At 44.4% G+C, this 23,003-nt stretch overlaps 1 protein-coding gene across 2 annotated transcripts in view; it reads left to right on the top strand.

The window, feature by feature from the left end:
* The first annotated feature begins 503 nt into the window (after positions 1-503).
* The window catches only part of MMRN1 (multimerin 1), an 89,568-nt gene continuing 67,068 nt past the window's right edge, over positions 504-23,003 (top strand). For both annotated transcript variants that reach the window (XM_063135329.1, XM_063135330.1), the window contains exon 1: positions 504-1,298. In XM_063135329.1, coding sequence (XP_062991399.1) covers positions 718-1,298 — 581 coding nt within the window. In that variant the 5' untranslated portion in view covers positions 504-717. The remainder of the gene's footprint in view (positions 1,299-23,003) is intronic.

Here is a 23,003-nt window from a genome sequence, read left to right on the forward strand (position 1 = left end):
TAGAGTTAAAATACAGGTAACAGCAAACAGAGAAGCAAGATGATGATGATAATGATGATGATGATGATGATATCAATGGCTACTAGTCATTATAGCTATGGGCCACCTCCAGTAGCAGAGGTAGTAAGCCTGCGTACACCAGTTGCTGGGGAACACGGGATGGTGCTCTCGTGTTCTGCTTGTAGGTTCCTGGTCAACATTTGGTTAGCCATTGTGTGAATAGAATGCTGGACTAGATGGACTCTTGGTCTGATCCAGCATGGCTCTTCTTATGTTCTTAAGATGTACCACTTTGGAGTATTCTGTGACATTATGCAGATGGTCCATTTGACGGGTCTGTCATGCTCTCTGTTGCTGATCGACGTCAAAGGAAGTTACTCAGCAATTCTTACTCCCCACCCATTCCCCTTGAACAATTTTCACTGACAGCATGTTTCCATATTCACATGGTTCTGCCATTATCCCTCATCCTGTGGCTTCCACACAGACAACCCCCATAAGCCTTGCCCCAAGGGTCTCTCGCTCCAGAGTTCCAAGAGGTCACGGGTTGCCGAGGAGCTCATAGAAACAGGAAACGGTCCAGCTTCAAACACTAAAAACCTGTTTCCTTTCCCCACCGCAAATGAAAAAATCCCCAGCCCGTCATTCTCGACAGGTTCATTGTGAAAGTAGCAGCTTGAAGGGGAAGAGGCACAACAAGTCTCCGGCGAGGACGATATGCGGGACACCCTGAAGTTCTTTGGAACCAAGAGGATGAGGGAGATATTCCCCATGCTGATTTTGTTGTCTTTAGGATGGAGCTATGCAGATGCCATCTCCACCGACATGCCGTTGGTAACGCCTGTGGATAGCAAAGTGGAAACCGATCAGCCCGGCTTGGTTTTGACTGAAATAGAGAGCCTCGGAAATGAGTTGGGAACACCTCTAACTCCTGCCTCAGAGGTGTCAATGACTGTACTGAACACAACCCAGGAGGAAAAGGTAAAACACAGCACTCCTCTAGCTGCAGAAGAGATTCAAGGACTTCCAACTCAAGCCATGGCACAGCAGAAGAAACCCTTAACCCTTACAAATCCTAACAGAGAGAACAATGGTGATGGTGGCTCTCCAAACGTGAAGTCCCCAGCCTTGTCTAACAGCACTGGGATTCCAGCACAAATCCATCCGAGAAAGGGCCCTCTTCAAAATGTCATTTCTAAAGGAGCGACCGTGAGCAGATCTTCCAGGCAATCAGGATATAGCAGCAGCAAGATGAATGCAGATTCCAAAACACCCAGTTTTGAAACTACGAGGGGCAAGTAAGCAGAAACAAATTATTTCTCTTCTTTTATCTGCTCAAAATGCCTAAGGACATTGACACAATTCATAGCATCCCATGCAAAATGTCTGATTTTAAGTAAGGCCAGAGTTCTTGGGAAAACTGAGCCCATCCTACAAGGTTACAGATAGAGAAAGGTGACCACACTGAATAGCCAGGGTACTGGGATGGAAGTCACAGCTGCAATCCTGCACATAATGAGGACTGTTTAAATCCCAGGGACTTTAGCAAAATGAACATAAAAATAAAGCTGCCTGCATGCAGGTTTTTAGCCAGAGTGATTTTATATATAGAGAAATAGAAATAGAAATTGAGCGCAGGGGAAGAAGTGTATAGCAGTTTAATGTGAAGTGCAAAACAAGGTTGTTGACAAGTGTTGGTGTTATATTATTGGCAATAAATGAAAGGCACAGCTTGTTTTTAAGGCAAGCCATCATTCAAGAGCTTTGGCTCAAATACTGTAGCTTAACTATACACATGGCCAGGACTTTCCCATTGTTATGTGCCATCTATAGTCACCAGTGGGAAGCCAAGGCACTCACCCTAAGGACATGAGCATATCAAGAACTTACTTGCTGAATCCAAAGAATGTAAGAAGAGTCCTCACTTCACTTTAACACACACACACACACTACAGTAAGTTCAGGGACCAATCTGGATCAGATTCCTAGTTTGAGTGTATGTGTGTGTGGCATAGTAACTTTCTCCCTACTGTGGCCCGAATCTGGACTGCTCCACTCTCATCCCAATGCCTTCTCTTCATACTGCCAAATAGTGTTCCTTTATAGCAAACATCACTTTTGGCACTCTGTATTGCAGGCACCCCACCCCCACTCAATCTGGATTGGGACTGCAGTGGGTGGTGGGAGAGGTTCAAATGCCACCTGTCCTTCATCCATGGTATGGCAGGAGCCTTTTACTTAGAGTAAAAACTGAAAAAGGAAGAAGATGTTGCTGCTAGATACATCTTTAAAGTAATGTATGCTTTATCTCTGGCTATCTTGTATAGAGCATGGGATTTTACATCTCCCGATGCAACTGGGCACAGGAGAGCCCTGATTCTACCTGCCTCCTCCCTGCTCCCAAGTTGTCTTCTGCCCTATCCCTCTTCTGTGATGGCCAGCAGGGTTCTAGGTGTGCCACGCAGGAGTGGGGCGTGGATGAACTAAGAGGCCAAGAGAAGGTCACCCATGGCCAAGTGGGGAGTTGAACTGGAGACTCCCAAGTCCTAAATTGACACTCCAACCCAGAGATCCCCAACCATTTTGGACCCTTGGGCACAAATGGGAATTTGAGAAACCACTGTGGGCACCACCACAAAATGACTGCCATGGAGGATGCAGCTAGTCACATAACGGCTGCTGGCGGGGGGGGGGGGGGGGGGCTGGCTAGTAAAAACTGAGCCAAAGAGGGGTGGGTGAGAGAAATGGGGAGGCTAGTGCCTGGGAGGGAGAGGGCAATCGCAAGGCAAAGAGAAAAGAAAAGGCAAGGCTAGAGGCTGGGAGGGGGAGAAACTGTAAAGGGGGGGGGAGAAATAGTGAAGCTAGAGCCTGGGGTGGGTGGGCAGCAAGGCAGAGGACAGAGAAAAAGTAAGAAAAAGTAAGAGCTAGGAGTGGGGAGAAACAGCACCTTTTTTTCTTAACTTTTTTTTTTTTGAAGGGGGCATGGAGGGGAGAATTTCATGGGTGCTGTTGGAGGTCTACGGGAGTGCCCTGGTGCCCACGGATGCTGCATTGAGGACCCCTGCTCTAACCCATGGATGAGGGACCTCTGGCCCACAGGCCTAATGGGCCATCATACTCTCCAACCAGCTCTCTCCCGCCTCCTTCTCCTCCAGCATGAGTTTGATCCCTGTTGCAGCAGCCTGAGGGGAGAGGGGTGAAACTCACCATCCACTGCACCAGGATGGGGATGAAAATCGGTCCCGTTCTGCTGCTCAGCTGATCTATGCCCACAGCAGAGGCATGGAAAGGGCCCAATTCCCCCCCCCCCCCCATCTAGGAGGTTTAAAACGACCCTGATTGTTAATATTGTATGTTTTTTAATCAGTTTTATGCATTTTAATGAATTTTTTGTATTTAATGTTGTTCCCCGCCTCGATCCAGATATTGTTGTTGTTGTTGTTGTTGTTGTTGTTGTTGTTGTTGTTGTTGTTGTTATTATTATTATTATTATTATTATTATTATTATTCACCCAGAGAATTGCTATGGGGAAGAAGCCTCCCAACCCCACTCAGGTGATCTATGTGGACCTGCTGATCTACATGAGTGGAGGTCTTTAAAAAGGGTGTGTAGTACGAATGGTGTGTATGTGCATGGTGTGTGTGTGTGTGTTTGTGTGTGTGTGTGTGTGTGTGTGTGAGAGAGAGATATGAATGGGTTTTTTGTGTGTATGTATGGTGTGTGCATGTGAATGGCTGGTGTGTGAGAGAAAGTGAGGTGGCCACTTTTGGCTTTGCCTTGCCCACTGCCAGTGTTGCTATGTGGCCCCTGAGGGGTTTTCTGGGTGGAAATCCAGCACTTGAGCCAAAACAAGTCACCCTTTGCTCTAACCATTGCACTGCACTGTCTAGTCTTATTAAGCTCAGTGGGACTCACTTCAGAGTGAACATTCATAGGATTGGGCACACAGCCCGCCCGGCCCCAACATGTATACAATACGTTCTAAACAATCCAGCTTTTTATTTTTATTTTTTGGAATGCATTTGCCTGAATAATATGAATAACGCCTATGTGACAGAATTAAGCTATTTGTTCAGATGGTGTATGCAAGGACAAGTTGTTCAAATTATAAGGGCATTGAAATTCTCTGTGTATCCCCTTTTGCTTTTTTCTGTGCTGAAATAACAGCATTTGGGTAGCATTATCTTACAAAGATAAATTTAACGCTATGAACTAGATTGAGTTTTAGAGGACTGTTTTTTTAAAAAAAAATAATCCTAGAGATAACTCCAATGCATAAAATACATATTAAAATGTTCCATAAAGCAGCATAAACAAATTGTTTGGAATATACTTCTATGTGAAGGTGTGCATTTTCACCTGCCGTCTCTCATAATAATAGAAACTGGGGTCATTCTATGACGCTGATTGGTGGGAGATTCAGGACAGATAAAAGGAAGTACACAGTGCATAGTTGAACTATGGAATTCACTATACCAAGATGTGATGTTGGCCACCAATTTGGACAGCTGGTTGGCCACTGTGTGAACAGAACGCTGCATTAGATGGACCCTTGGTCTGATCCAGCAGGGCTCTTCTTATATTCTTATGTTTGATGGATCAGACTAGTGGTAGCTCCACATGGAAACTGAAGTCATTTAAAAGGAAGAATATTAAGAAGGGGAGGCATACCAAATCCAGGGGAGATGTTATGGACATTGCATCTTCTTAACCTCTATTGATGATGATGATAATAATAATAATAATAATAATTAAGCAAGTCTGGTGGATAGAATAATCAAATCACAGAATCATGGCGGGATCCTTGCAAATTATTTAGCTCAACTGCCTGCTTCTCCAGAGTCAGAGCATCCCCAGTATATGTCTGTCTAGCCTCTACTTGAAGATCTCCAGTAGAGTAGAGCCCTCCACCCCTCAAGGCCATTGCTTCCACTGTTGGACTGCTCTTTCCATCAAGATGTTTGTCCTAATATCCAACTGAAATGGACCCACCTGTAACTCAAGCCTATTTTCCCCCTATGGCAGCAGGGGAAAAGCCTTGCCCTCTTCTATGTGACCACGAGCTTCATCACACCTACTTTCCCCCCTCTCCTTTGAGTCCACAGTTTCCCCCTCCATTTCCTTAGTGAGTTTGGGCACTTTCACATCTGTGCATTCTTGCACTATTTCAGCTCATGTATCTTTTTACTTGTTCCGCTACTGTCCTGGTGAAATCATCCGCCCCACCCCCATGATCTCCTACCCCCTGCAGTGATTTTTTAAAATATTTTTAACGTTTGTTATTTCTGCGCAAATACAATAGCACGGCACCCTTAAACTGTGCAATTACAGTACAACACACTTTGCTTTCCCCTAAGATCATATTAAACATCGTAAGTGAAGAGAAAATATTACAAATAGTTTTTGGAGAAGTTTGTGGTCAATGTTGGTGTGGCAATGGGAAGCCAACATTGTTCTGGTCAGGAAACCTAGACATGCCTACTCAGGAGTAAGAACCATAGAGTTGACCTCAAGGCAGTTTTGTGAGAACTGGTCCAGGTAACATAACCATTAACCTCCTCTTTTGCATCCACCACCCTGTCCTCCTCAGCATGCAGAAAACAGGAATTATTATTTAACCTGCAGCTGTAAAGTCTGAGCTTTAAATAAAGATGTTAATTGCTCAAAACATACACAGTGGCTTACAAGCCCCCCCCCCCCGAAATACCAAAAACAAAACCCCAACAACCAAATCTAAGTACAGGTTTTCCAAAACTCCCTCATGCTGAGAAGATTATTGGGTATCATCGGAACATCATGAGCTTGTGTTGAACAGTGTAGGAAACAGCGCAATAGAATCTAATTTGTCTCTCAGGACTCCTTTTACTGTCAAGGTAAAGAAGCTACTGTGAGATTATTATTGCACGGGGGGGGGGGAAATGTCTCCCTCATTTGTGCCTTTGAAAGAAAGACTGGCTGCAGTATTCCTGTCATGTTCCAGGGTGCTGCTTTTCTACATGAAAACACACAGAGCATTTGTATTTGAAATAAGGGTCCTATGTCTTTATGTTCCACTGATTGCACGAATCATTTCCTCATCGTACTGTGCATTTCTGTGATTTGTTTCACTTGCTGTACAAGCTGCAAGTCTTATGAATTTCCTGTGCACCATGTTACACCCACTTGCTCAAGTGTGACCTGATGCTAGCAAGGACTGGGCTGTCGTTCCAAACCAATTGGCTCAGGGATGTTGCGTAAACCTCTTGACTGCACCTCGTGCAAGAAGCACCTGCCATGTCTAGTTCGATTTGCATAGAGGACACCTCACAGATGGGAATTTAATTAACACACCCAAAAAAGAATGCACAGAAAAGCCCCATAATATACATAGCAAGTAAGAAAGGAAATTCAGCCAGGAGCAGCTTTATATTCTGAGAAGTAGCTTCTTACGTTGCCACCTGTTGGAAAATGAGAGCACTGGAAATAATTGTAATTTAAATAGAAATACAATACATCTCATCATAGTGTGGAAGACTGTGACTGAGTGTGCCTTGTTTGGTCTGCTGTCTAGGTGCTGTTGATGGTCATCTTCACGATCTAGCTCTTTCTTCTAATGGTTCTTTATCTTTATACTGGACTTAGATGGGACAAGCCTTCAAATAGAGGACACCTTCAAAATAGAGAACAACCCTTTGGCAATCCTACAAACCCAGGTCCCCCCTCTACAGGACAGGACACATGGTCACCCTAGCCAATACAAGGTCTTTCTTTGTTTTAATCTCTCCTGGAGATAGTAGTGGATGATTCCCAGTAAAGGCTTGTTGCTCCGATTTCGATGAGGTTGTGAATCCATTCTGGGTTTCAGTCAAAACCAGCCAGACTGCTAAAGGAGCTGCCCAAGGTGCTGAACCTTGAATGAGTTCAGAGCCTTTGATAGCTCCTTTAGAGTTCAGGCTGGTTCTGATGAAGAATAGATTCACAGTCCTGGTTTGACAACTTGGATAGCATCTTTAGAGTTCTAGCTGGTTCTGATGAAACCCAAAATGGATTCACAACCCCATTGAAATCGGAGCCACCAGCATCCACTAGCGGTTCCCTCCCTCTTGACTCTTGCTGGCAGCTGCAGCTATTCATAAATGAGTTCAGGTAGCAGCCAACTGAGATATAGTTTTCTGTTGGGTGGGATCAGTTGGCAAACTGAAGAGGGCCTCAGAGTCACCTTCCCAAGTAGCTTTGGGGCTGGGCTAAAGGGAGAAAGGGGGCTTGTTACTGCTCCCTGCTACAGATGCTATTTCTTTTATCTAAGACACTTCCCCACCCCCCACCCTCACACCCATCTCCAAGACACCAGAGTTAGGGCAGGAAGGAAACACCACTCTGCCTCTTATTTGGCTTCAAGGCACTATCATGTGATTGAGATCTGAAGCCTGTTCAGAGTGCGGGTAATGCTTCCTCCTGACACTCGGGAGTCACATATGAGTGTGTGTGTTCTTGGTAAAATATTGGTTCCAAGCAGCAGCCAGAAGAGCAATCACTGCCAGGATGTTCATCTTATGCTTCACTGCTGATTGTTCCCCTCCATTTCTCCCTTCCCCAACTTCACAGCCTAAAAACTGGGTGGCAATGTAAGGGTCCATTTCAGCTCAGGACAAGTCACTGATTCAGTGCAAGGTGGAACCCTTAAACACACATCATGGGCCCACACTTATCTCTGTAAACAGTAGTAGTTTACTCCCATGTTAAATTTAGCAGTAAAACAATTCACACATCTGTACTGTTTGCCCAATCATTTCAGCTGTTCCACTAGTGCTTTAGTCTCCCTATCTGCAATGTGGACATGATAGTACTCACCTATATTACAGGGCTGCTGTAAGGATTTCTCTGATATTGTGTGGAAAGCATTTTGAACTCTGGAAATGCCCTGTTGAGAATCATAGAAAAATAGAATAGTAGAGTTGGAAGGGTCCTAAAAAGTAGGGGTGTGCACGGACCCCCCGCTCCGCTTCACTTGCAGATCCGCCATTTTTCGGAGCGGGTCGCTCCGCCCCGCCCCCGCTCCGCCCACTTCCGCTCCGCTCCGCTCGGAGCTCCGGATCCGGATCCGGAGCTCCGTTTTTGCCCCCCCATAGGGTTGCATTGAAAGCTAAAAAAGTAAACAACTTTTTTTCCGTTGAAGTTAGAAACCTCACGTTTGGCACCATGACACCTCATGGGCGTATACACACACACGCCAAGTTTCAAGGCAATCCCATCATCCCCTGATTTTTGGCGAATTTTTGAAAATCGGGCACCCCATTCACACCCCTTGGGATAGCTCCGTCAATTTGCATGTTAGAAACCTCAAACTCGGCACCAGGGCAGCTTATCCATGTGTCCACATGCACGCCAAGTTGCAAGCAAATCCCATCATCCCCTGATTTTTGGCGCGGCTCTACCCTCTAACGCACCTCCCATAACCCTAATTCACACCCCTTTAGATAGCTCCGTCAATTTGCACGTTAGAAACCTCAAACTCAGCACCATGATAGCTTATCCACGTGTCCACATGCACGCCAAGTTTCAAGGCAATCCCATCATCCCCTGATTTTGGGGGAATTTATGAAAATCGGGCACCCCATTCACACCCCTTGGGATAGCTCCGTCAATTTGCATGTTAGAAACCTCAAACTCGGCACCATGAGAGCTTATCCATGTGTCCACATGCACGCCAAGTTGCAAGCAAATCCCATCATCCCCTGATTTTTGGCATGGCTTAACTCACCCCAAATTGTCCCATTCTACAACTACGTCAATTTGCATGTTTGAAACCCCAAAGTCGGCACCATGATAGCTTATCCACGTGTCCACATGGACGCCAAGTTGCAAGGCAATCCCATCATCCCCTGACTTTTGGGGAATTTATGAAAATCGGGCACCCCATTCACACCCCTTGGGATAGCTCCGTCAATTTGCATGTTAGAAACCTCAAACTCGGCACCATGAGAGCTTATCCATGTGTCCACATGCACGCCAAGTTGCAAGCAAATCCCATCATCCCCTGATTTTTGGCGCGGCTTAAACTTTTTAACTCACCCCAAATCAAGTCCCATTCTACAACTACGTCAATTTGCACGTTAGAAACCTATCCTTTGGTCCCATGACAGCTTACCCATGTGTCCCCATGGACACCAAGTTTCAAGGCAATCCCATCATCCCCTGATGTTAGGGGAACTTTTGAAATTTGAACACTCCAGTATGTCAGGGATTTAAAGTTGCAATTGCAGACAGCTCAATGGGGCCAGTTCCAAGGCAATCCCAACATGCCACGAGATAACCCTAAATCTTCTGGCACATTTGAAAAAGGGATTATTGAATTTGATAAAGTCTAAGTGAGCGCAGGAAGGACTTCTCCCCTTAGTCAAAGCAAGACACATACACCATCGCTGCAAGGCGGGAAGGGGAGAAGGGAGGGAAAGCAGGCAGGCAGCATGCATTGTAGTGCCGCAAGGATGGCTTGAGCACTAACGCATAGCAAACCAACCCATAAGTGGGCGCAAAGTGAGGCAAAGATGGCTGGTTGTTTCTTTCTAAGCCAGCAGTTACGCCTTGAGGGGCACAGAGGAGGACGATTGGGAGCAAACCAGGCACCAGGCGGGCAGAGAGGCAGGCAGAGTAGGCGAGGAGTCAGTCCTGGCAGATGCCCCACCACAGCAGCACCCCGGGGGAGGCGGGCAGGCAGGCAGGCAGGCAGGCAGGCTGCGGGCATTTCTGGGGGCACAAGGAAGTGATGGCTGGTTTCTAAGCCAGCATTGCAGTTAGTCACGCATTGCAAACGCAAACCATCCCAGCGAGTCGGTCACCGAGGAGGACAGGCTAGCAGAGGGGCAGGCAGAGTGACATGTCATAGATCTAGTATTGGGGAGGAGTCAGTCCCGGCAGATGCCCCAACACAGTAGCACCCTGGGTGGGCATTGGAAAACGCCATCTTGTGGGTCAATACTTCCCCCACCCCATGTCCTGCAGGGTTGCCTGCCTAACCCTTGTGGGGATGGGAGATGGAGAGCTTAGAGTGGCAGTGCCAGCAGCAGCCTTCGGCTTTCCCCTGGAACCAGTCGCCTTGCCCGCCTCTTTCCCCAGCAAGATCGCCTGGTGCTGCCTATGAAGATGCATCTTCATGCTGCTGGTTCCATAATGCCCTGTCGATGAACCCCTGCTTAGGCTGAGTTTGCAGTGGCGACAGACAGCAAAGCGGGGATCCGCTCCCAACTCAAAGTGGTCCCACACGATGCTTGTCTTTCGTTTCCGTGGTGACACCACCAATTGCCCGCCTGAGCTCTCTGGTGTTGCCACAGAAACAGGGGTGTGGGATGAGACTGGGGAGAGAGCCTCGGCCTGCTGCTGCTCCTCCTCAGCCCCCACATCCTGGAGGCCCACCGCCTCCTCCTCCTCCCCCCCCTCCACTGTGCTGAGGACCTCGTCTAGGTCCATCAGCGGGCTCGTGGGCTGAAAGGAGAATGAAGGAGTTGGGGATACTCCTCCTCCTCTAATGGCACTGCTGCCACGTGCCTCTTGCAAACGGGCACTTTTCCCATTCCCACCCTCAAAAAGAGAACGCCGGGCACAAGTTGCAGAAGAGAGTGGCTCTGCCTGCTGCTTGTCCTGCTTCTGTTTTGGAGCAGTCAGCCAAGGAGTTGCCCGTTTGAGTTTCACAGGAGGAGAGGAAGCCTGCTTACTGCTGGCAGACTGAGCCTTGCTGCTTTCAGCACGCCTGCTTCCTCTTTTCATGATGACTAACAAAATATTAATACTACTAATACTATGTATAAGGTACTACTAAGAATATGTATAAGAAGAATATAATATGTTTAAATGTAGGGAAATGGGACAAGAACAATAAAATATACTACTACTAATATGTATGAGAATATACTAATATATATATATATATATATATATATATATATATATACTACTAAGAATATCTACAAGAATATAATAATATGTTTTAGAATATTACTAATAAATGTAGGGAAATGGGACAAGAAATGGGACAACCACTACTATAAGAAGAACAAAATATGAATACTACTACTAATATGTATGAGAATGTATACTAATAGACTACTAAGACTATGTCAAAGAATATAATAATAATATGTTTAAGAATAGGGAAATGGTGTGCGTATGCTTTCCCCAAAATGCTCAATCTGTGGCTGCCTGTTGAACTTGACAAAAGCAGCCCACTCCGTCGAAGTTACACAGAGAAGAAAAAGAGAATCCAATTTTTTTGGTATATTTGGTATATAGAAGATAGAAGGAAACACAATCAGGATTTAAGAGAGGGGAGGGGGAAAAAGAACCAACCACTACTATAAGAAGAACAAAATATGAATACTAATATAATATGTATGAGAATATATACTAATGGACTATGTGAAAGAATATAATAAAATATGTTTAAGAATATAAATGTAGGGAAATGGGACAAAAAGTGTGTGTATGCTTTCAAAAGAAAGCTTTCACAAAAGCAGAACAGTCAGGCTTTAATACAGGGAAGGGGGGGGCAACCAACCCAACCACACACTCCAAAATTCAAAAATAAAGTTTATATTAAATCAAAGTAAGGGGAAAACACAGGGCAAACGAAGCTACAAGTCAGAAAGAAGCAAACAAACACACACACGCGCCAAACTAAACCTATCCTAATCTATCTCCAAAGTCCAAAGCAGGAGCACTAACTAACTAAGTGTTCCCTCCACGAACGCCAACCCACAAAGAGACACAAAACAGAAAGTTCTCAGGGTGGGTCTGCCTTAGTCCCCCCTCCAACGCTGGGATTGGAGGAGGATGCTTTCTGAGGAGATCAATTCTCATCAGGATTGGGAGTTGAATGTGCCTGTCATCGCTTCCAAAAAAATAAAAAAATAAATAAAAAAAACCCAAACCCCGATTTTTAAAAAAATATTGCACGTGAACCACAGCACGCAGAAAGTTGAGAGTGGTCTCAAAATGACCCCCATCCACGACTCTCTGTGCACAAGAATTTTCAGAACGATAGCTTAAACCCCCCCCCCAGTTATCCCCGATTCTTTCCCTCAATGCAATCCTATGGGCGAAAAGCCGAAACGCAGTTTGAGCCGCGCGGTTGACCCGATTTTTAAAAAAATATTGCACGTGAACCACAGCACGCAGAGAGGTGAGAGTGGTCTCAAAATGACCCCCATCCACGACTCTCTGTGCACAAGAATTTCCAGAACGATAGCTTCAAAAACAACGTAGTTATGCGCGATTATTTGCCGCAATGCAATCCTATGGCGAAATGTTTTCAAGATGGCGACCGGAGCGCTCCGACTGAACTCGGAGCTCCGAAAAATGGTCGCTTCTCTTCGCCTTGCTTCTAGGGGGTCCGCGGTCCGCTCCTACTCCGCCTCTGGGTAAGGCGGAGCAGGCCAATCCGCTACTGCTTCTACGCTCCTAATCGGAGCGGAGCACATCCCTACTAAAAAGCCATCTCGTCCAACCACCTTCTCAATGCAGGAGTCCACCTTAAAGCATACCAGAAAGATGGCTGTCCAGCTTTATCTTGAGTGCCTCTAGTGTGGGAGAGCCCACCACCTCCCTAGGCAATTGGTTCCATTGTCATACTGCTCTAACAGTCAGAATGCTTTTCCTGATGTCCAGCCAGAATCTGGCTTACTGTAACTTGAGCCCGATATTCCATGTCCTGCACCCTAGGATGATCGAGAAGAGATCCTGGCTCTCCTCTGTCTGACAACCTTTCAAGTACTATAAATGCCAAATGTAAGTGTTAGCCAGGAATAAAACTAGCTGAAGCACTTAAACTAAAACCACATTGATTTGAGACCTAGTAGCTGTTCATAGCCCTATTCTTGTGGCTGGCCCCAGTGATGAGAACCTGCTGTCAACAACTCAACTGCCATAGCTCTCCAGTTACCCTCTTTCTCATCCAGAGGTGATGGAAGCAGGGGGAAAGAAGACAAGGAGGCAGGCATCTCCAAGCAAACCTTAAGAGAAGAAATACGCCAAGAATCTTGTTTTGGGGAGCAACTCTGCCCCACCTTAGGAGTCAGGACTCTACAAATGGCCAAAGATCCCTAACCTTTTTGGGTCAGCGGGCACATTTGGGATTTTTGAGTGCACTCAGAAGTCTCAAAATGGCTGTCATGGGGGAGGGGTTTCTCCCATCAACAAATGGCTACCATGGTGGGCATAGCTAGCCACAAAAACTCATTTCACAGTAGACAAACTGATTAGACTAAAAGAAACGGACTTTGCCCAAGAACCTAACCACAAGGCAGAGGTGGAGTCTGAGCTCCGAAACACACAAATGTTCTTTTGTCTCCAAATAAAGATGGCGCTGGAAAGCAGCACTTTGCTTTGCGGCATGCCAGCTTCCCAGTTAAAAAATATTTTTTAATTTTTTAAAAAAAATCTTAAAAAATAAAATAAAAATCAGGGGAGACAAGAAACTTGGCAGCCACTGAGAAAAGCATCTGCGGGCACTGCATTGAAGATCCTAGCTCCAAAAAGCAATAGTGGAATGTGGTAGTTGAACTGTTGTATATTCAGAATGAGGAAACAATGTCACACAATGAGTCATAAGGGCAGAAAGACAGAAAGAAAAGCAGCAGCAACCTGGAATGCAAGCGTCAAATGATTCGCAGTCCAAAAATGATAGCAGATCTCTGTGACAAAGGAAACGAATGATGACAGAAGAGCAAGTGTTTGCAATGATGTAGTACAAAGTGTCAGGGCCTCAAATCCTGAAGAAAACAAATATTATTTTCCCCCTATTAGTCACCTAGTACAACCTGTTCTGGAGTAGAATAGCACAGTCTTGGCATGAGTTCATATGAAGCGAGCCCTACCTGCTGTCTTTCGCTATAGCTCATTTTTTGGCCTTGCTCTCCTGATTTGCCTCATACACTTGGTTTTTCACATGTACGGAATAAACAGATATGGTTGTCAAGGCAAAACGTTAAAGATAAAGGTCATTCTGAAGCTACATGTTGTTTTTAATGGATGCCACAGAGTTGCTTTCATTGGGTGCCACAAATCAATGTGTTCATTGTCAAAGTATTGGCAACATGGAGAAGAAACTGGGTCCTTTATCAACATGATGTGGAACTTCCCAGCTATAAGTAGGATCGGATGAAAGCTCACCCTCCCCATTCATTGGTGCCCAGTTAGGATGGCCATGTGTCCTCTTTTACAGAGGGGTAGTCCTCTGTTTAAAGGGCTGCCAGAGGATTGTCCTCTATCCTGAAGGTGACTTCTATCTGAAGGATTGTCCAGTCTAGGTCTGGTATAAAGATGAAGAACCATCAGAAGGAATTGCTAGGCCCTAAGTTTGCTCATCAATATGACTAGGTGAGCAAGGCACTCAGATCGAGATGTACTGTATTTCTACTTAAATTATACAAATCATTTCCAAAATGTACACCTATAAATATAAATTAGCATATGCAATGTTTATACAAATTAGCATCCTCTTTGGCCCTCTTTTCTGGTGATGCGTTTCCTCTCCTTTTAAGGTGGGCAATTCACAAGTGTCCACCTTAATTCTAGTCCCATTTTACAACTGTGCAACAACTGTGCTACCTAGCCCCTTGGAATGTCTTCTGGACAGTAAGAAAGTTTTTAAAAAGGAAAACAAATGGAAGAAAGGCATATTAACTGTGAATGGATTAAGGAGTCCGGCCCACCCAAACATTCTCTCCCCTCCCAAACCAAGCATCCATCCCCTCTTTGAGAGGGTTTCCCCCAGCTTGTGAAATTCCTAAATGCTCGGATGGACTAAACACTTATATCAGCCCTAGTTCTAAGTCCCTTTTGGGGTAAGATCTTGGCAATTATTAATGTAGGCTGCAACACTATGCCCACATACTAGGAATAACCTTTATTAAATTCAAGTAGAACTTACTTCTAAGTTGACATATATGGGGTTGCATTGTTAGTCTTGGAAATATCACTACATTTGCAAGAAATGTATGCTTTGTTGAATTAAACCCCTGCTATTTGGAATTTATCTGTAGGCCATGGACTATGGTCATGCATTTGTTAGGGTCAACTAAATGCACGATGCTTGAATGCTTGAAGGAGAAGTCATAATCTTCCATCCAACAATGGATTAATGATTTGCACTGCCTGCCCCTCTTTGAACCGGCAATGTATTGACATGAGCACAAAGAAGATCAATTCGGGAATAATTCTTCAGCTTTTCTTGAGACATATGCATTGTAGTCAGCAATGCAGCATATTTGTCTTTCTAGTCTATAAAAGTCAAAACATCTTAACACATCTCCTCCATACCCCCTTCTCAGTTGTAATTCTCCCTTCTTAGTTTTTGTATGAACGTTGCTTTATTTGTATTGTTAAAAAAAAAGTAATAGCAAACTTATCTCTTTAAAACATTCTAATTTATTTCCTGAAGGTGTAGATGACCACAGATATTTACTATTTATTTAGTTATTTAAAATATTTTAAACCTGGTTTTCAGGGCACACTGCCCTCACAAGGTGGCTCACAATATCACAAAAACATGAACATACAAATTACAATTAGACAATAACACACACACAGCATCAGCAGCTAAGGGTTTTTAAGCACCAAATACAGACTGGAGCAAATGTGTCTTCAGCGATTTCTTTTTTTTTTAGAAGTCAACATTGACAAGGCCATAACGTATTTCCCTGGGGAGAGAGTTCCACAGCTGTGGGGCTACTACTGAGAAAGCTCTGTCTCTGGTGCCCACACCAGCCTAATGGCTCTTACTGGTGGGCCAGAGAGTAGGGCCTTTAACACTGATCTTAATGCTTGGGCAGGTTCATTCAGGTGTAGGTGATCCTTCAAATAACACAGTCCCAGACTGCTTAGGGCCTTAAAGCTACATCTTGAATGGGGCCAGGAAACTAACAAGCAACCCATTGTAAATAATACTGAATAGTAATAATATGATCTGAATGCCTAGATGTGTCTAGCTGACACAACCTGTACCAGTTGCAGTTTTCAAATCACCTTCAAGGGCAACCCCACATACAGTGTATTACTGTAATCTATCCTGGATGCACTATGGCTAGATCAAGTTTTAATGTAAAGTTTTCTGTTTTGCTCTGTGAAGCTGCGACATACTGGGATTGTCATTTGTAGAACATTTGGCATTGCTAGCAGTGGGCTTAGTGAACTTCACACTGTGACCTGGTTCACACTATCAAAACAGCCCACCAAGGGTTGTTTAAGCCACAGTTAGCTGTGGCATGTACCAGTGTGTTCCGGGAGAGATTTCTATATTCAATGCCTGGCTGTGGCCTGTCATGTTGTGCAAACCTGTGAACTGTGGGTTATATGATGGTTAAACGACTCTTGCGTAAACCAACAAGAGACAGTGGGTTATATGAGGGTTGTTTAACTGTCATATAACCCATGGTCTCTGGGGTTTGCACAACACACCAAGCCATGGCCAGGCATTGAATGTTCAAAATGGCTGCCCACATGGCTGGGCATGTGCCACAGCCCACTGTAGCTTAAATTGATCATGCTCTGTGAAAATGTTTCCATGGTGAAACAGTGGCCATTCTTAAACATTGGCCCAGAAAAATGCCAATGGTCCCAGCACCACTTTCAGGTTGTGCTACAACTTAAATAACAGGAAAGTGTTGGCAAGCCAAAGATTTATTCCATCACGTTCGGAAGATGTAGTCCATTTTTTTAATTTAAATTTTAAAACTAAAAAGTGGGGTTGATACTTCAGCAGTGCTTGTGGCAAGAGGAAAAACTTCAAAGAAACGCACAGATAGTTCTTCTCCATGGAAGCCCACAGATTTGTTTTTTTAAAAAAATCACACACCTGAGGAAAATATCTCAGCATCTGAGAGTTTTAATCTAATACTTTTTGAAATGTCCACTCACATATAGCAGCCATAAGTTATAAAAGTGTGGTGGTCCTCTCAGGGCAAGCAAAACAAAACAATGCTCCTCAGTACCATACAGTTCAAGAACCACAATGATAAAGTGACCTAGATTTATATATATACTTCTGGAGCATTCAGGGTTCATTGTTAATGTTGGCTAAGTGGACCAACCTAGGACTGAATTTAGGTCAGTGGGCTGCTCCTCAATGCCCAACAATCTCTCCCAGGAGACCACCTTTCCTTAGTTCTTTCCTCAGAAAACTGTATCTGTCACACTCAGTGGAGGCTGGTAGCTCTGATATCAATGGGACTGGGTTTCAGTTAGAACCAGTAAGATCTCTAAAGGAGCTATCCAAGGTTCTGAACCCAATCCCTAAAATAGGTTCAGTGTCTTGGATAGCTTCTTTGGAGTTCTGGCTGGTTCTGAGTGAAACCTAGAGCAGATTCATAGCCCCACTGACATCAGAGCCTCCAGCTTCCACTGGTCACACTCAAACAGCCCCACAATGCCTCAGCCCTATTCAGACATTCTGATTCTGTTTAGACTAAACACATGCCTCACACCCTCCATCATCACTTTCATTGCACTGAACTCGCGGAGGGCGGCGTGCTGAAGAGGAGAGCCTTCTGTACCTGTGGAGGCTCTTCACCCAGTTCAAAACTCTGATTTTGTAGCACAATGCTTAGTGCAGGAACTTTTGTGGGTTTCTTCTCAGTGCATCACTGGTTGCCTAGCACCCATGCTCATGTTTCCCTCCACTTCCTTCCTCTTTTTAGAATCAACACTCCTTCAGCTAGCTAGAAATATATATATACCTAACTCAGGGTGACCATATGAAAAGGAGGACAGGGCTCCTGTATCTTTAACAGTTGTATTCTTCTGCTGCCCCTTACGCCTGGAACGCTCTTCCAGAACATTTGAGAACTACAAGTTCAATCGCAGCTTTTAAAGCTCAACTAAAAACTTTTCTTTTTCCTAAAGCTTTTAAAACTTGATGTTGTGCAGACTTTATACTGTTAGTTTTACCCTACCCTGTGCCTGCTTACCCTACCCTGTGCCTGTTTGCATTCTCTTCCCCTCCTTATTGTTTCATTATGATTTTATTAGAATGTAAGCCTATGCGGCAGAGTCTTGCTATTTACTGTTTTACTCTGTACAGCACCATGTACATTGATGGTGCTATAAATAAATAAATAAATAAATAAATAAATAAATAATAATAATAATAATAATAATAATAATAATAATAATTTCAGCAGGTCTCATTTGCATATATGGAGAACCTGGTGAAATTCCCTCTTCATCACAACAGTTAAAGCTGCAGGTCCCCTGCCCTCTTTTAAATCTGGTCACTCTAGTATAGCTCCTGCACTTAACTGTTGTGATGAAGAGGGAATTTCACCAGCTTCTCCATATATACAGATTACACCTGCTGAAATTCCCTTTTCTATGCAACTGTTAAAGATATGGGAGCCTTGTCCTCTTTTTCATATGGTCACCTTAACTAAACCAAAGTGAGTTTGTGTATTTGTTGGCAATGCCTCCTCCACCCCAAATCTTTCCTGCTCCTTCTGGGATTCCATCATCTGCTCTGAGCAACACCTGAGGGAGGAGATACAATGTGGGGTAAGGGATTGGATCAGGAGCAATGATAGCACCACAGTCAGCACTTGCAAGTGGTACCGTAAGCTCAGATCTCGGAATTGAGTTCAGGACCATAGAGAGGATCTCTGCAGCTAACGTACCAACAAGTTACCCCAGCACTAATCAAGAGCAGATACAGGAGGAGCCCTGTCCTCCTTTTCATATGGTCACCCTACCTAACTATTGCATTAGAGTTACCCCACAGAAGACAGGCAGCAGGTGAGCCAGGCTGTGACTTGGGCTGGCATCATCCCTTGGACCAGATTTGTCCTAGACCTTGCCAGGCCTTTTGCAGTAAATTTCAAAAAGAGTAGCATAAAAAAGGCAGGAAAATAAAAAGGCCTTCAGCTGATGTTATAGTAAGCTTCAGGCAAGCTTTCCTAAGTGTGTGGTGTACTTTCAGGAGCTTTACCTCGGTTTCCATTCCACAGGCAGAAGCTGACTGGACTGGGAGTTGATCAGATGGCATCCTCCATCAGCAGGCTCATTCAGGGGGTTCACGACAGGCCATGTGTCATGCACTGCTCTGCCCTCCAACCTGGGGAACTCAAGAGCATTCGTCCAGTGGACTGTTGCTGCTGTCTCTAGCATTTGCTACCTGAGGCAACTGCTCCACTTTGTGTTATGGTAGGGTTGGTCATGGGCTGAGCCAAGGTATCACTCTGAAAAAATTGAGGGTGATGAGTGGTTTAATACTCCTTGAAAAACCCAATGACAAGCATACTTTTTACATTTGCTTCTCCTGTGGTTGTTTGCAAATATTGCAGCCACGATGACCCATCTCTCTACTGCTCCATTTTGTTTCTTCTTGTGGCTGGGAACGATGGGATTTGGAGAACAGCAGTTTGGGGAATGCCGTTCTAACCTTTCACAATTCATGGAATGAGATGGTGTCATGCAGCTATGTAGCCAATTAGAACTGGCTATGTACCATCATTATCCATGAGGACAGGAGTTGCCTTCAGGGGAAGGGACTGAATCCTCCCCCCCATGTTGTCTAGGCAACCAGGCAACTATCTCCCTGCACTATGTTGTGAGCAGGGATCATTTGGATACATGACATTAGGATATGGGGGTTGAAAACCAGCACATATATTATCTTTTAGGGGGTATTTTGTCTATATGTGTCACAACTATAACTTTACTAGATTTTCATCCCTCCCCCTCCTCCAACACTTAAATGAATATTTTGTTTTGCAACTGTGGCTTAATGAGCTTGTCTTAACATTATCAATGTCATTAAGGCTTTGGATACACAAAATACATTTTCGAGAAGGGTTGGATTTCCAGGGTCTCTGAGCTGAACTAGATTCTGGGAAGAGATTTGTGTCTATGAACATGGGTCCAGCGGAGGCTGGGGGCTCCGATGTCAGTGGGGCTGTGAATCCACTCTGGGTTTGTTAGAACCAATCAGGACTCTAAAGGCGCTGACCAACGTGGCAAACCTTAACCCCAAAATGAGTTCAGATGCAAAGCACTGTTACACTTTGGATGGGTGCCGGGTGCTTAACCATTTGTTTTTCCTGAGCAACTACCCACCACCACCACGCTTTTCTCCTGCAACATTTATCTTAAATATTTTAATACTGCTCTAGTTTCATCCAGTGGAGGCTGGTGGCTCCAATTTTGGTGGGGTTGTAAATCCGCTCTGGTTTTGAGTCAGAACCAGACAGAATTCAAAAGGAGCTATCCAAGATGCTGAACCCTATCCCCAAAATAGGTTCAGCACCTTGGATAGCCCCTTTAGAGTTCTGTCTGGTTCTGATGAAACCCAGAATGGATAGACAGCCCCACCAAAGTAGGAACCACCAACTTCCACAGCCTTCAATCAAATAAGTTCCAGAGCGATTTATCTATTTAAAATATCATGTCAATTTAAAAAATAGCACACACATAAGAAAACCGTTGGCAGATAAAACAAGTCTTTAAGGTGCCTGAAATCTGAGATTTTTTTTTAAAAAAAGTTCCCCTCCCTTTTTGGCCTGCTGTTTGAAAGAAAACAGTGTTGTCACCAGGCAAGCTTCCTTAGGGAGCTCATTCCATAAATGGGGGGGGGGGATGCTAAGGAACCCTCTCCCCTTTCCATTAAAATCTATGCCTTCCGCCCATCTTTTTATACTGTATTTTGTAATTGTGCTTTTAACATGTTGGTTGTTTTATTATGGTTTTAATTTTTGTGAACCGCCCAGAGGGCTTCGGCTATTGGGCGGTATAAAAATGTAATAAATAAATAAATAAATAAATATTTTTGCTGCTGTTCAGACAGATGGCTCAGCCACCCCATCCCACTAATATTTATCCATTTAGGACTGTGTGTAACATGCCGTTAGATTTGTTGCACAGTTGCAATGATTATCGGACCTGGGATTTTGCAGATTTGCCCATGTTCACAAAACATGTGGTTCTGAACTTGCCCCCATTCAGGAAATCTGTCCATTTTCTGTTTCAAGCCATTAAACAGTGTTCTCCCACTACTAGTTTGTGTGCATCTCCTGGCTGTGGGAATGGACTACTCAAAAGGAGTATAGTGCTGTAGAAAGATACCACTATCCTATACCCAACTCCTTGCAAGCGTATCAAAAGAATGAGAAGACTCTTGTGTTGGGAAGGGTTGCCATCTGCTGGTTGAGTTTGGTAACATGAAAAGTATAAGCCATCTCCAGCAATCAAGCACTTTGTTTGATCCACCTTGTTCAGGGGATCAAACAAGGATCCCCATTGTTTGATCCACTGCTCCTTCTCCGGTTCCTTGAATACACAGGAATTAAGCTGGTGGTGAAGCTTTTCCCACCACTTATTCACACGTGCCTGGAAATGTTATACTTACTAAATTTTCGGGCGCGTTAAATGCCATAGTGCAAATTGGCCAAAGGGCAGCTTCATAAGAACATAAGAAGGGCCATACTGGATCAGCCCGAGGGTCCATTTTCAGACTAAGCACAGGAATAGGGTCTTGAGGGTATGTGATAGTATTGCAATGGGTCATGGGGGTAAAGCTTGAAGAATACTGGTATATTGTATAGGACTATGGATGGTGGGGTAGTATGTAAACTTTCCTAATATTATAATTAAAAAGTAATATTTCTGTTGAGTACCGTACTTCTTCGATTCTAAGATGACATTGATTGTAAGATGCACACTAATTTCAGTACCACCAACATAAAAAAAGCTTTGATTCTAAGAAATAATAAACACACCCGTGATTCTGAGACGCACCTCATTTTTAGAGATGTTTATATGGGGAAAAAGGTGTGTCTTAGAATCGAAGAAATACAGTACTTCTTATTTTAATATGTAGTTTTAAACACTCCAGGATCCATAGTTGATGATGGATGGTTTCTAGAAACAGAAATATATACAAAATTATACAAATAAGCCTAGCTCCTGTTTTCCAAGTTTAGCCCCATGCCCCCCCTGAAAAATTGAGAAGTCTATGCCCCTGCTTGTGAGATGACTAGAGCAGAATTGAACAAGGAGCTCATCATCCAGTGAGATATTAGGAATATAAGTTATATAGTATATATAATGGAGGGAGGTGTCATAGAAAAAATACAGGCTTCTGTACTTGATTGGAATTTTATCTGACTTCCATAAAGGCAATACTTGGGAAACATGGTGGCATAATATCTTTCAAATTAGGATTCTTTGCTTGCTGCACTTGCTAGGACGGCATCTCCTTTTGCTTATATGCTGTTGGCCAGACTTGGGCTGCAGGGTTTGAATCCTCCCCCTCCATTGCAAAGCGACAACAACCTGCGAGTTGAAGATAATGACGCTTTCCTGCCTCCCAGGTGCACAAGAGAACTTAGCCCCATCCAGTGCATTTGCGCTTGGCCAAAGAAAACTGGCAAACGACACTCTCATTTCATATTAATAAATCATCCCATGACTGGCGTGCTGATAGGGAAATGAACCAAGAGGGGGCACCTCGCCAGGATCAGCCAGGATGATCCAGAGAAGATGGAGGGAGGCATGCCGGGAACGGCTGCTCTGAAACACATCAGCGTCTAACCAGTTAGAGTCTGTGCTGCCAACTGCACCATATGCACCGGAGTTGAGCCAACCCCTTAAGCCAACAGACGACACTGCCTTGGATGCTCACCGTCGCCAGGCCTACTAATCTTCTTTTGTTAATGACTGATCCGTTCATCCTGTTTCTACTATTGGAAGGATGCTCCTGGGTAAATAATAATAATAAAGGTTATGGGTCCCCCCTTCAGTGCGTTGCTGGTGCCTGAACATTATCATTATTATGAACCATCAGGGTTGGCTCTGGAGGAGGAAGAGGAGGTCAAGGCATTTGCCAGAGCCCCAAGACTGCTGCTCCAAAGCACATTAGCGTCAGCATGTTACTGATGAGGGTCTGCGTTGCCAACTGTGGCATATGTATAGTGGTCTGGCCAACCCAAAGGGCCCACCACCATCACAGGCGAGCCACCCGTCCCATGTTTGCACAGAGCACACAGAA

This window comes from Elgaria multicarinata, chromosome 10 (assembly GCF_023053635.1).
Source record: "Elgaria multicarinata webbii isolate HBS135686 ecotype San Diego chromosome 10, rElgMul1.1.pri, whole genome shotgun sequence".
Lineage (NCBI taxonomy): Eukaryota > Metazoa > Chordata > Lepidosauria > Squamata > Anguidae > Elgaria > Elgaria multicarinata.